The sequence below is a fragment of the Falco cherrug genome, chromosome 6 (genome assembly GCF_023634085.1).
Source record: "Falco cherrug isolate bFalChe1 chromosome 6, bFalChe1.pri, whole genome shotgun sequence".
In the NCBI taxonomy this organism is placed as follows: Eukaryota; Metazoa; Chordata; class Aves; order Falconiformes; family Falconidae; genus Falco; species Falco cherrug.
Window position 1 is genome coordinate 55,393,027 of NC_073702.1, and position 15,609 is coordinate 55,408,635.

A 15,609-nucleotide genomic window follows, 5' to 3' on the forward strand; every position below is an offset into this window, starting at 1 on the left:
TTTGTTTGTGCTGCAACAATTGGTGCCCCATGTGAGGTAACGGTAGACTCTGGCTACAGCAAGTAGTGCCCAACATAGCTGAGACAAGCGGGAGAACCTGTGACCCATTACAGACTCCATGAGAAGCCAGCCATTGACAACTAATTGGTATAGGTATATTGCAGTATGTGTTATCCATCTTAACCCAAATTGCAAGTGTAACTGAGTGGTATTACTACGTGTTCCTTTACTCCAAGGACACCGTGATTATTTATAAAGGTCAAAAAAAGGGGATTCTACATTTGCTGTCAGAACAAGAGGATACAATGTCTACCATGTGAAGTAACAAATTTTTTTCTCCCTTCCTCAATGTACTGAAAAAAATTTCTTTGCAAAATGCGTTCATGTATAAGCAGGCTTTAAAAGAAGTAAAAGTGTTTCTGTTCTTTGCTCTGGATTCTGTTTATTTCCATAAAATTTGTGTACTGCACAAACTACAACTGTTTCCTTTCTAGAGAAGGGAAAAATGCATTTGTTTTCATCCTTAGCACTGACAAACATGTTTTGGAGATAGGATAAATCAATGGTTACACCTTCAGTATCTGCTCTGATTTTCAAATTGCTGCTTTATACTAATTAATAAATCATAGAATTGTTTAGGTTGGAAAAGACTCTGAAGAGCCTAAAGTCCAACTGTTAGCCCAGGACTGCCAAGTCCATCACTAAACCATGTCCCTAAGCACCCTATCTATGTTTTTTTTAAACACTTCCAGGGATGGTGATTCTTCTGCCTCCCTAGGAAGCCTGTTCCAAAGCTTGAAATAAAATAGGATTTATTTCTTTAAGTAAAATGTTAAATATGAGCTTTTTAAGTGCTAATGAAGCTTTTGTGCAAGAATGTGAAAGATGGCATAGCTTGAAAAATGAGGTCACATACAAAGATAACAACATGCAACAATCAAAAAAGATGTTCCTTTAAATGGACATTCATAAATATGTCAGTGTATGAGACTCTCAGAACTATTTCCAAAGAAAAGGAGAATTTCAATGAATACTAAAAATGCATGAGAAAACAAATATCTGGGCTGTACTCAGCCCAAAGCTTATCATGGGGAATCTACTATGCAACTGGTAGGAAGTAGCTTTGATATATGTCAAGGTACCCTATGACTCCCATAGTCAAAGGCTGTCCAAACCCACATTTATTCAATGCTTTTCTAGTGTGCTTCTTCTTAACCTCCTCCATGCAAACCCCACCCACTTCTGTGGCTAAATTGATTAAAAGGTTTCCAGTAAGAAAAGAGCTGCATAAAAGAAATGTTTTGCACTACCTCCCAGTAAAGTAAATACCAGGAGTTATGCTATGTAGACATGCATGCATGTGCATATAGACAAGCATGCAAACACACACAGAAAAACATATATATGTACCAACCCTATATACTGATAATTTATCTCTAATGAATACCAAAACCAGGTATTTCCCATTGGCTTTTTCAACACAGCACTCCGTTCAGCCTGCAATTTCTTGATTCTGCTCTGAGATACTGGATGCTGCACGCAACTGGAAATGAAGGCATCTAATTCTGGGGCCAAATTCCTACAAAAGATATTCACTTACAACCTTTCTTGGACTTCAAAGTTTTCTTTATACACAAAGACTTTTAACAAACCCCTCCTTTAATATAAAAAGCAGGACTTGTCAACATAATACATCTATTAAATGCACTTTTTGGTCAGGTAGATAACATACGTTCAGCCCCTGTATTATATCTCATGGCACAAAAGACTGTGGACCAAAATCTGTTTGGAAAACTGCCCTTAAGAGAGAGTCTATAGGGAGAATTCTTACTACAATTGCACTAATAGGACAAAGTTATTAATATAATCACACTGATTTGAATTCATACAAATATAAACTTGTAAAGGAATGAAGCTGGGTTAATCAGCATTGATAATATACAACTGTGGGCTGGCCAATGTAGATAAGGTGCAGGTCTGGCTGGTTCTGTTAAGAGGCTGGGCAGCCAATGGAGAGGGAGCAGCTAAGGAGGAGAGGAGGAAGAAGCAGAGAGAAGAGAGAACAAGTGCCCTGGGTGAGGAGAGACCAGGAGAAGGCAGTGGAGGGACAGGCATGAAGAGTATGTTGGTATGAGATGGTAAAAGACCTTGTTGCAGCTTGATAGTTTTGCTAGTGCTGTGACATAAATTTACATTGAAAAGATGTATATATGTGAAAGAATGCAACCCCTTACAGATTCTTCCATTAAATTAAATAAACCAATCAAGACGTAAGTCTTCAAATAAAAAAAGCAATAGTCAGAATAGCTACCGCTACAGAAGACAAACTTATGAAATATATGCAGCTGACTAATTCCATGTGTTTGAGCATTGCAACACAACTACAGTACAGACAAGAGGAATGCTAAGTAGAAGCTCAAAAATACACAAATATTAAAAATATTTTGTACTCTACTATTGCACTTTACTGTATAATTTTTCCCTTTAAATCTACCCTACTACAGAGTAATATTCTCCCAAAATAATGTTATTTTCCTTAGAATTTCACTGCAAGCCTCACCACCAATGGCCCTATACCATTGAAGTCCCAAATTAAGAATGATGTGAAAAAAGGGGCTGAAAGCGATTGGAGAGTTTAAAATCAAAGGGCAGATAAACAATCAGAAATAACTCAATTTTTAAAACTTCTTAGCCTTTGTTTCTCATAAGAAACCTGAATAACTACAGCATCATGGTGAAAATTGGCAATACAAGCCAAAAAAGCCCCCATAATACAGAGAAGCAGTAAAACCACAGATGACTGTTTATCAGGAAATTATTTCTATTAGTTTAAAAACAACCAAGGCATTAGAATTTAGATATCTGTATTTCAAAATACGGATTTAGGTTTACTTTGAAATGCATGTTTGTTATGCCTGTATAGAAGGAATTGTACTATAATATTCTAAACTCAATTTGGAGAACCAGTATGCCTTCATGTATTTTGTGTTCTTCAAAATTAAGAAAAGATATCCTCAAGAATATAAATAACCACTAAGTACATTGAACCCAATCTGGGTAACGAATTATGAAGAAAGGTAAGGCAGATGTTCTGTATATTTCTGAAGAGAAAAAATGTATCTGAGAAGGTCTGACTAGATAACTGGAAGATGTAAATGACTGAGGTACCAGCTAATCCATACTATGGATGCTAACTGAGATACTTGGAAATTAGCATCTCTACATCTTGGGTAATATCTCAGGAAAGGAAATTAACAATATATAGAAAACAGAATTCACCAATAATAAAAATCACAAAGAATTCAACTTATGCTTCTAAAACAGTACATCCATAAGTAGGTATATTTACTATGGAAAATAATGATAGCTTTTACTTGTTTTCATGTGAAAATAACATTTCTAAGATACACTAACCAGTCTCCTCTTCTGCCAAAGGCGGTGTAACATGCTAATCAAGTGATGTAAATTTTTAACATCCAGTTTGGTTTGTGTTTGCAATAGATAGACAGGAATGGGGAAGGAAGACTATAGGGCTTGCCTGCATGTGAAAGATAAGACAGATTAACACTGGCTGGGAATTTCAAAGTATTGAGCTGTTTCTGAATAATTCCATACATGAACATGCTTATTTTGGAATAAGAGTGCTTTGTTCCTGTTCAGCTTGACCCACTTTCCAAGTGGTTTTAATTAGGAACAGTTTTACATGTAAGAAAGCCTTTTGTTTGTTCTCTTGATTAAAGCAATAAAGTCCAGTATCTAGGGTTTCTGATTGAAAACACCTTAAACATTTTTAAAAAATAAGCAAGCTATGGAAACAGTACTTAGGTATTAAAATGCAATTGTGGCATTTTTACTGTTTACCTAAATACATGATTTCAAAGGTAAAAGGTTTTTAAACAGTCTTCAGTCAGCAATTACTTTCTGCTGTAATCCGTAGGCTGTGGATGGTTACTCAGAATTCTTTAAGACAAATCTGCTCTTTGCAAAACACAAAGTTAAAGCAGAGGTTTCTAAAAGTATGTGCCAAAGGGTCAACTGTGGTGTCTCAGCACTTCAGAAATCAAGTTATTCACCTAAAGTAAAACCATGCAGTCCTGAGAGGAAAAAAGGAGCTCATTCTTCCCATACCCACTGCTGACCCTAATCCAGGTGAGCAGAATCTGTGGTACCAGCTCCAGCTGTCAAGCTCAGCACTATGCCAACCACATACACCCAGATATCTGCTCAGAATGCAAGTGGTGTGAATCTATACTGACTTAGAAAATAGTGTAGACATGTTTAGAAACTTAATTGGAAGCCTAACTTCAACTGTCTGTAGGTATGTCTAATAAGTATGAGTATATATGCATGTTTGACCTAGGCCTGGTACCACAGCTTTGGGCATCTAAGTCTCCTGACCTACCGATGCTTATGTTGAAATTAGTACATAGCTAAACACTATTGTATCAGCCTAGAGACAGCAGCCAACACTTGAGAGGCAGCAGGAAAGCCTTCATTAAGCATTGCCATCTCTACCTGATCCTGTATGCTCCTTGTCAGTTCCACAGCACAAGCAAGCAAGGTACCCAAAACAACTAAAGTAATACCAGATAAATTAAGTCACGGATGGTTAACGCATTTAATTTTGTAACAGAACAGAGCAGGAACGCTCACATAGCATGAAAGGCAGTGTAAAAAAGTTATTTCTTATGCACCACTCAGCCATTTATTATTGGTTGTAAATTGCAAGGTTTGGCACCATTCTGCTTACAGTGATTCAATTCTAACCCATGTCCTCTGGTAGCTTTTCAAGCTGTGGTGCAGGGGGATTAAGCACAATGCTAGACTGTCCCCAGCTGGATAGCTGACAAATAAGGGCCCACATGCAGACTCAGGCATACTTCACTAAGAAGAAATCAAAACTCTTCACCTAATAAGGTAATAAAGCAACATTTTTTTTGAATTGTATGTTCACCCTCCAAGAAAGTTCTCTATACTGCCTGAGTGACACCCTCCAACTGTTCATACCCAACAGCTCTGTGTAACTGTCCTATAAACAGAGGGGTGGTTCAGATTTCTCTCCTGTCATTAAATCTTAATTCAGATCTTAAATATTTGATCTTCATTTGAAAAATCAAAGATCGCACACTATGTATTCAGCAGATATTATGATGGCCCTTTCTGATGTGCTTAAGAACAAATTAAAACTTCCAAGTAATTTGGCAGGCTGCTGTTAAAGACAATGTCATGTTTTATCTTGTGGTAGATGTAATCTTGCTCTTACAGTCTACTGCTTCCATAAGAAACAGCGCATTGCTGCTTTCTAGGAAACAAGAAATGACACTATATGCCACATTAACAAAGCTTCTTTAAAAACTGTCACATTTTTATCTTGAAAGTATTTCCACTGAAAAGAAACTACTTTTACAAATACTAGGGGCTTCAAAAATATTTTATGTCCAGTCTAGAATAAGAAAACTACTGGAAATGAAATTATTACCTGTTTCTATTAATTGCTGAGCACTATTCTGAAAGATAAATGTAAGTTGTGGTATTAAGCATAACAAGCCCTTTTCCTCAACAACTACATTTTTATGTCAGTGTTTGTATTTTCCCTGAAGTACAGATCTCTACTGATCTGCAACCACATCTTAGTTTAGAATACTTCACAGGGATCAGGTAGGAAGCATAGTAGTCTCCCTCTGTGTAACCATGCAGCATACTGGAAAAGCTCTTCAGATCTATACTAACTGGAAAATGGTAGCATTTAAACAATGGAAGATTGCTTTTCTTTTCACTCCAGGTCCTTCGAACTACTGAAAACCACTCCTCAAAGGAACTGCAGAAGAACTTAATTTAATTATGGTAAATCAAACATACCTTCCATTTGATGTTAACACTATACAATAAATACATATTAACAAAAGTAACATGCTAGCTAGGAAAATTTTAAGATTTAAAAGCAATTACCTTTTACTTATCTATTCAATGAAAGAATATTATATATTTCATTTATTCCTCACCTCCTAGGTGGTCTGTTTACTTTTTGCAATTTTCAATGTATTTTTAATATATTAAATTTAGGAATAAATTAGTTCTTTGGACACCAAAGTCTGCTTGAGGAAAAATTTATTTAAAGCAGAAATATCAAACATACAAAAAAGCTGCTGGATGTTATTAATTCATATTTTGTAGCATCCTATGTTATGTTGTGAAAAATCAATTCTGTCTTTTTATATACTCAAGCAAATTTTCAGTCATGAATCACATGCTTACTGATGTCAAATATGCTTTTATGCTTTCCTGTCAGATATTTGCTTCATCAATTTTATCCCATTGTCTGCACCTATTTTTGAAAGTCATTTGTGGAAAATCTTATTTTCACTTTCAGCTACTGATAACAGCTCTGGCATGAAAACACGTCACTACTTCAAACACCTTTTTCTTGAAAAATAAAAGAACAATAGCCTTTTGAATAGAATTACATTATGGCATTTTTAAATAAAATTGCAAAAATTACCCTGTACAATAAAGCAAATACTACATACCTCATAATCACAGAGTCACAGAGGTGATGAGGTTTTACTTACTTTCAGTATTAGGAGATGAATGATTGAATTCTAAACATCATGTTCCTGTTTTTGAAGCTCCCTGTCACTTTCTAATGAAAAGTTTGTTACACATTTCACAACATTAAATCTCAGAGTCAGGGACATTAGAACTTGCCCTCAAAACAATAAAATATTATTCCAAAATGAAAATTTCCACTTTCAAACCATATTTATATTGGTTATTTCCCTCTCTGTCAGCTTTTTCTCCTCCTTATCCACACACAGAATGTATCAATAGAGTTTTTAAGTTATAACTACCATTACAAAATTAATATAAATATGCTATTTCATTATGAAAATTGCTATACTAATGGTCAATGTTTCAATAGCAGAAAATAACCAAATACAGAAGAAGAAACTATGCATTGTAGTGATATAAAATCAGATATGTTGCTACAGCTAAAGAGAATATCCATCAAGTTCTAATGTAGGACTAGTGAAAAGGAATCAATAGGGGACCATTCTGTCCTCAGCAGTGAATGGAAAAGATCTGATGTGTGTAAGAAATCATTCGATCACCACTCTCTAGTCACTGTCCATAAAAAGCCTGGTTTCTAACTTAATAAATGGCTAAAATGTGAGTGTTTCTCTGCAGTGTTTAAAAGAATAATTTTTATAAGTCAATATTCTACCACATGAGATTGCTAAGAAATAGTGCTTTATGGGAAGACTTTGCTGATAAGCACACAGTACCTGCTCCTTTTTATGTAGGCAAAGTTATTAAGCATACTGCATGCACAAAATCGCAGTGGCTGTGGACAAACTCAACACAAACAGTGAATTAATTACTAATTTTGAATGTTAAGAAATAGACCCGGGAAGCTGCCCAAGACATTTTTATCCAAAAGCAGTATGACTGCCATATTAATAATTAAAATTTGAGAAGAGGGCCATAGATATGCAAAAAACTTAAGAGCAGTTATTCACAACCTAACAGAGTGGAGAAAGTAGAAGCTAGCCTACAAATAGACTATCAAGGAAAGAAAAATCAAGAAGTGAAAGAAACAGACCTAGGAGTATTTTGAAATTACAGAACAAGAAGAAAAAAGGACAGATAACAGATAAAATCAAAGAATGACATTATTTTAGAAGAAGTGATTCACTGTCATGCAACTAAGGAGGAGAGTAAAAGAAACCAACATGATACATGTAATTCTGCAGGATGTAGAATCTGGACAATAAAATCAGCATTTATTTGGTTACTATTGCTGTTTCCAATGTGAGAAAATGTCTAATTGCTGTACAAATAAAATCAATCACATTTAGGTCAAACCATCTGTAGACAAAGAAGCAGGAGAGCATCTAAAGGTGACAAATGCCAGCCTTTCTCTTAAAGCTGGTGCCACTTTAAAAAGATGTCAGACAAACTAGGCAAACTTCATATTGCAGACTGTATTTGAACCCTCTTCTCCCCTTATAATGAATATTACTGTATTTTTTGCTTGACAGTGTAAGTGCATTTTTTAAAAAGAGCAAACTGAGGGATGCTGACAATCTTATCCAACTATCAATTGGTTTCCAACTCTTCTATTTTCAGTTTTCTATTTCTTCTCAGTATTGTTTTGAGTTCACAGAGTGACATATATAGGTTTTCTGTTTCAGGTACAGATGAGTCCTTTCTTCTGCTCTTCTTTCCTCTGTACTTCTTTCTTCTTTGTGGGTATCCCCCAAACCTATTGCTGACTAAACTTATCTTCAGCCTGGAAAGCTCTTATACAAGGTACTATCAGGAACATCTTGTTCTTTGAGACATGGATGTTGAGCAGCTGCCTGGCTATGTAAAATGTAATGTGGAAACATAAACTGCACCGCTGAATCCTAACTCGAGGTTATTAAAAGTTTAGGTAACTAACAAGTTACTTAAATGATTCAAATAGCCTAACAGCAGCAATCGGCAAGAATAAATCTTGTTTGTAACATGTTCTGTCCATAGTGCTATCGATTTTCCTCAGAAACATGAAGCCTGCAAATATTATGCATCTTTTTGTCATTTAGTTGAAAATTCGTATTTAAATATATATAAAATTAGCAAGCAAGCTAATTAACAAATATTAACAACTGTTCAAGTAATGTATCCTAGACCTACATCTTGTCTATCTTAGACACCTCTTAGATCTTGCCTGCCTTACAAAACATTTTAGGGTTGGATGAATGACTTCCTGTAGGTGTCTCCCATTTCAGAGAGACTGCAGAAAGTACCTCAATGACAACATCTGACTGGAGACTAAACCTGTACATAGTTCCAGTGAAATGTAAATTGACCCACTAATGTTTTGCAACTTAGAAAGGCATCTGTTTAAGATATTTCAGCAGCAAGAAGCATTACCTTTTACGCTATTATTATGCTTTTATGCAGATAAAACAGATGTTTGTAGTCTGATATTTTAATTTCCATATTGCTACTGCTAGATTGCAAGGGTTAAGTGGAACTGTAATAGCACTTTAATCTTCAGCTTGGCACACATTCCAGATATATGAGTTCTGAATGTGCAGAAAGTAAGAGTAACCTGCTGGGTGGTGTCCACCAAGGAGCAGACGTCTTTAAGTTTTTCTACCTCAGAGATAGCACAGGGGAAGTGTGATATATAAATCTGTCCTTACTGGCCACTTCGGAGAACCTTATCACAGTTTACAGGCTGAATACAGCTTTGAATGTGATAACTTTCTTTAATGTGTACATAATCTCATTTTACATTATATTACTACGAAAAAATTTCTTTGAAACAAGTCTACAAAAAAGTTCATGAGGGGATCCTGAAAATTTAAGTGAGATACTTCATGCTAATGGCATATTTAACGTAAGAAGATTTATATAATGCTCCCTTTGGTGGTCAGAAGGTCTACTGATCACCTTCACTGTGACATAAAGGTGAAGGAGTACATATTCAGAAGCTCAACTTACTCCAGCGTTTACTGGTCTTCTTTGGGATTTGAGGTGATACACAACAGCAGCCATGAGGTGGGTTATCTGAAGGAGGACACTTTGTTGGTCTGCTGTTTTGTTTGCTTTAAAGAATAAACTGAGCTCTACTTGGAAGATGAACATTATTGCGCTGTCATGCCAAATTTTAACTCCTGAATACATACCCTGCAGGTCTGCCATGCAGATGCAGGAAAATCTGTTGCAGATCTGTAGGCTCTGCTGAAGATAGTGGATGCTGCTCTGTAACATATTGTCAAAGCCTGTTTAACTGCTGTGCATATTGCTGGAGCTCAGCAGGTGTTTCACCTTTGCCATTATTTATATTAATTTTTCTATGCTTCCCATATTTTTAAACATGTTTTTCAAATGTGTGGCTACCAAGCTGATTACACGTTATGGCACTTACTAGCAATGGTAGTATGCAATTCTTTGTTGTGTATGGATCCCTGTTTCTAACATAGTCTGATCTCTTTCTAGATCCTTTCATCTTATTAGATGCATAACACTCAACTCTGGCTCAAACTCTAACTAACAAAAAGTAAATTCTGTTTTTGTGCTTTCCGTGCACTTCAGAGAAAGAAGATAACTGCTTGAGTACACATACATATAGAAAGAACAGGAGCTGGATGCAGTGTTTTGTCTGTATTAAGTAATTTTCAAATTTCACTATTTCTGATGTATTACTAAAACTGCGTTAACTCCCTCCTGTGTTTATTTTAATATCCTAGCTATCTTAATTACTAAAACACCTATTCAAATCATATTTTAAAACACTTTAACATGAGTTCTTAAACATTCATTAAAATATAGTTTCCTCTTCTCTGAAATAAAAAATGAGTCATTTAAACTTTTCAAATATAGCTGTTTTCCTTCTCCTATTGGTCTTAGTTAAATATATATTATGTACAAAATTAAATGCATGTATTTGGGCACAATGCTTCTATGTCAATATAGGACTGAGTAAAGTGGGGATAATAATACTACATTTTCTTAATGTGGTATCAGTGAAGAACATCTGTTCAAATACTATGGCTGAAGAAAGCCAGATATAGTACACATGTAAAGATAATTCTGAGAAGAACGGTGTTCAGACTATGAAAATTATACTTCCCATGAGTTCTTTATGCATTGTCATACCAGGATTAAGTTGAAGCCAAACAAGCATCTAATTCTTGCTTTGAATACAAGTTGATTAACAGATGTTATAAACCATTTAATGGGAATCATATTCAAAAGACAGCTGAAAGACTATCTCATTTAACTATTCTGAGATGTCAGTCAAAAGACAAGTTCAAGAGGAGAGATTTAGACAAATGTTTTGAGAAAACATTGTCAATATCTACCACATAGACTACTAAAGAGTTTTTATTTGTAATGAGTTATTTACCAAATTCCTTCATCAGATAAATATTTCAAAATAATTTTTAAGTGTATTTGTGAATAGCGGAACCTCAATTTCACTCAAATTAAAAATTTTATACCATGTTAAATAATCTTGTAATTTTCCTTTCTCTAAGCATTTGGATGCACATAAATAATATTTGAATGTACAAACCTACAGAAGACATTAGATATATAGTTATATAACAAATATAAACATAACTATGAAACATGCATAACACAAGGTAATAAATATGATAATATGTTTAGATAGATAGATAGATAGATATGTATAAATATATCTGACTTTGATTTTGACTGGTCTGTATTTTGCCATAGTGTTGCCACTGATTTAAACAGACATCCTACTCTTTTTCCTTCTGTACTGCTTTTAATTTGTTTTGTAGGTCTACCTAAGCTAAAGAAAGGTGGCCCTAAATGCAAGCAAAAACATTAACAGCAATTAGCATTTGCAAAGTGCCTGACTAAAGCATTGTGTAAGTATTTAATCCTAAATCCTCAAATGGTCCTCAAGACCAGTAAGCACTTCCACCAGCAATGCTGCAGCATAGGGGAAGAAGTTACCACAAGGCAGAAACCACGTCATCACCAAAGCCCTACACGAAGTCCTGGAACCAGCACTAAATTTTAATAGTGGTATTTATGTAAAGCTAATCCAAACAACAGGAATTTTTAAGTATTACTAACTGTTCATGAACACCCTTCGTCTCCAACATAGTGTCAGTTTTGTAGCATTAAGAATGAAACAATCCAGAACTTGAAAAGCAGCTGAAAAACAGCAGGTGAAGCACCAGGTATAACCTACCTATTAAACAGGCACAGTTTTTATGATTATGAAAAAAACAGTATGTGCTTAGAAAAAATAAAGTATAATGCATTATTCATGTGTATTTCTGTCAATTATAAGCTTTTGCAACTTGGATCTTTCCATCACAATTAGATTAACTAGAAGAGGTGTCTGGATCAGAAGCTTTCCTTTTATGCTCATCGCACATTTAAAAGTTTTGGAGAATTCGGGGATGGACATTGTACATTCATAAAGTCTTCATATTCTTGAGATTTCTTTGTCCTTAATAACATATCTTCACAGAATCATAAAATCATTTAGGCTTTTTGAAATTTCTTATTCCTTAAGGATGTATCTTGATAAAAAATAGTTGTTTTCATCTTTTTGAGACTCCTTATTACTTAAGGCTGAAGACAGGGCTTTCCTTTAAAACTGTCCACTCAAGAAAAGATTCCAGTGAAGATGTTTCTATTCAGCTAGTTGGGATGGCAATGGTCTTCGAAGATTTCCCTGACATTGCATGTTTGTTCTTTCTTTCTAAGGATACGATCATTCCTTGGTCATTAATATTTTCATTACTAAAGCTAGTATGCTTTGGAGTGAGAAACATAAGATCCACTGAATAATTTGCTTGTTAGAATGATTTCTGGACATTTTTTTTTTCTATATTACTGCTTATTACCAGAAATCTCAGAAACATTGCAAGGTATATAAGAACAAATTTATCACAGTATTTAAGTAAGCATATTATTGTTGAGGCTTCTTGTAAAAGATTTTTCAGTTCTTTCCTATTATTAGAGGATCCATACAAGAACAGATGTTCTCTTTTCCTTAAGTAGGTCGGAGTTAAGACTTTGCTTTATTAAGTTTTATTAAGACGGTCCATATTCTTGTTGGGACGGAGTTATTGCTCACTGACACCATGCCAAACCATTTTGCTCTTTCTAAATTTCTATTTCTAAATAAAAAAGACAAAGTGATATCTTCACATGAACTTTTAGTATGAATTTCAGTATCCCATGTCTTCTAACACCACTACATTCAACCTTTGACATGACTTCAGAAAAAAACAAAACAAAACAAGCCCCAAACCCCAGAAACCTAAAAACCAAGCTGCACCAGTACAGAGAAGAGAAATAAAAACTGGCTGCCAAACACCATGACCTGTTCCCTGCTACAAACCTGTCTTTCGAGACTCACCTTTAACATGACATATATAAAGAATCAGACTAATTAGGACAGGTGAAAAAAGCAATTAATATAAAAAACTTTGCATTTTGCTGTATTACTGCTTGACCATGTTCCCACGTCATCTGATCTCTTAAAGATCTGCAGGTTCAGGAATGGTATTTTTAAAGATATTCCTAACACATCAAACAATACATTCCTAGATTAATTGTGTGACTACATTTGAGAAAAAATTCTCAGTATTCTCTAGTTATTCCACTTGAGAGTGTTTTAAACTCATGTCCTTAATATGACTAGTAGCAGCCCCAAGATCCACTATCAGCTACTGGGAATCTAACCATCAGAGAAAGGTTTATTGTACAAGCCATTATCCATCCCATAGTCTCTTAGTCCTTCCATGCGTACCACCTGAAGTTCCAACTATACATGACTTGTGGCAGAAATGAGAAGACAAGCCCAGAATATTAATCATAGGCATGTGAAGCTTCTGTTCAGTTGAAGCAGAAGGAAACAACTGTGATTTCTAGTATTGTAATAATCTAGGCAAAGTGCCCATAAAATGTCTAAAGTCTTGATGGTATTCTGAACAGTTATGAAATCTGTTGTACCACTGAAATTCTCCCTGTATATGAATATAGTCCAAGTAAAGTCACATCTCTGCCAAACCAGAGACATTCCACTTAGCTTTAATGATCTGTAATTACTGCATCTAATCTAACTTAGTCATACAGGCTGTCTCTATCATTAACAGAGAGATGAGCCGCTCTGGAGAGTGATACATCTCACTTATCTCACTCATTTTAGGATGAGAAATGGAACTGGATTCTGGGGATGGACAGTCGAAAGTAAACTTTAGCTGTCAGCAAAAGCACTGCACAGTGCTCCTGGAGAGCCAGGATTGAAGAACATAATTCTGTCAGACTCCAAGGCTATTATTACAAGAATTGCCTAACATACACTCCAGAAAAAATGGCTTTTCAGGCATTTAAGTTATAGACACAATGATGTAAGAGGAAAAGGAAGATGTACTTACCAAAAACAATAGAAGACTCACAGTAGTAGTAACCATTTGGCTGCTTTTTTTTCAGCATGGAGCAAAGATCTAGGCGGTGCAAAACTTCATCTCCAAAATAATGGCTTTTAAAATCTTCATACAGGCTTGAGTCAATTTTTTTCACCTTTAAATAGCAACATAAAATTTAATTAGACGTTCTACTAGAAGACTGAATTTTTATATTTAACTCCTATAGTTTTCATTTAAACCAGAGGTATATTTAGGATGGAAAATACTTCAAAATGCAGAAAGAATATTGAAACAATAATGTGCCAAATCTTCTGTTTTAGTTAAGCACTGCCTAGTGCAGATATTAAACAATGAAATAAAAGTGTCATTATTCCTCCTTTCTACCCCTCCCTCTTCAGTCCTGTAGGATACAAATCGACATACACAATGCTACAACTGCTTTAATTTCCCACAGTTTGCAAGTCTTCATGGAACCTGCAACTGGAAATTATTCTTGCTGCGAACACTGGGCATGCTATTACAAGGCCCCCTTACCCACCGCACAGTTCCCCCACTTGCTGGCTGATCCAGCTTGAGGTTTGGCAGTGAACACCCACATCCCTTACACACAGTCTGGGGAAGAGACATTTGCCCCCAACAGCCAGCACCCAGCACACCAGCTCGGTCAGACAAGCATGCCCACCTGCCCAGTTTTACACAGGACAAGCCCCTTTTACAGCCCATTCTGTCCAGTCCTCTTCTGCTCCTCTTCATCCCCTTCCCCTGCACATCCCCCACCCATGTGAACAATCCCACCAACACCCACCAACACCCAGCAGCTGCAAAGTCCTGGTTTTCCTGCAGCTTCTTGCCCACCAATTAGTGTGACCGATGAGGTTTGTTTCTTGGTTTTGTGTGTTACATTTGACAGGCTTGTGTCTCCGTATATTTTGTTTATGGCTTCCCCCTTTCCCTTACCGTCCCATTTCACAAGGTTCTCAACCAGACATCCCGCTGAAATAAACATCCTCACACTCCACGTGCCCTTATCAGCCTGTGTGGCTGACCAGCTTTGGCTCGTTACTGCTTTCCTTATCATATGTTGGTAAAGTTTGTTTCTCTGTGTTGTTTAGGGCCTCCTCCTTTTCTTATTATACCCTTCTACACTGAAAAGGTCCCTCACCAGACACCCCTAAAGGGGACAGATACTGTCTCCTCCCTTACACTTTATCCGCTCATCTGAGCATCACACTCACGCATTTCTTGTGGTGTTTCATTTACAACTACTCATGTGCAAGATGGGCTCAATGCTGGTATGTCTACTGAGCTTTTACTTAGGTACAAAACTATTGACTTCAGAAGCCCTTTGCTTAAGTACCTGCACATTTGATTCTCTATTAGAGACTTTTGGTCCCCTTTACTAAATCAAGACTTTTGGTCCCTTAAAGTCCAATTTAACAAAGGTCAGAAATTTGTCTTTCCATTTCCTTAATCTCTGAAACGTTGACATCTGGTGGTGGATGCTTTTCATTTCAGGTACACAATCTCCTTGGAAGTCTACATTTATTCTATCCTCACAGTCATTATTTAAAATTCGATACTCTATGGCTAGATTAGTCCTTATGTACTAAGGCTATTTTGAAGTTAAATCATTATTCTTTGTTTTTTTAGCTCACAGTTCTTTGAAATACATTTAGCCATCAATCAGTAATAAAAA

General features: G+C 35.8%; 1 protein-coding gene across 1 annotated transcript in view; it reads right to left on the reverse strand.

Moving 5' to 3' along the window:
* AKAP7 (A-kinase anchoring protein 7) overlaps nucleotides 1–15,609 on the reverse strand; it is an 87,153-nt gene that overhangs the window by 35,621 nt on the left and 35,923 nt on the right. Inside the window, 1 exon segment of the mRNA XM_055714262.1 lies at nucleotides 13,923–14,067. Coding sequence (XP_055570237.1) covers nucleotides 13,923–14,067 — 145 coding nt within the window.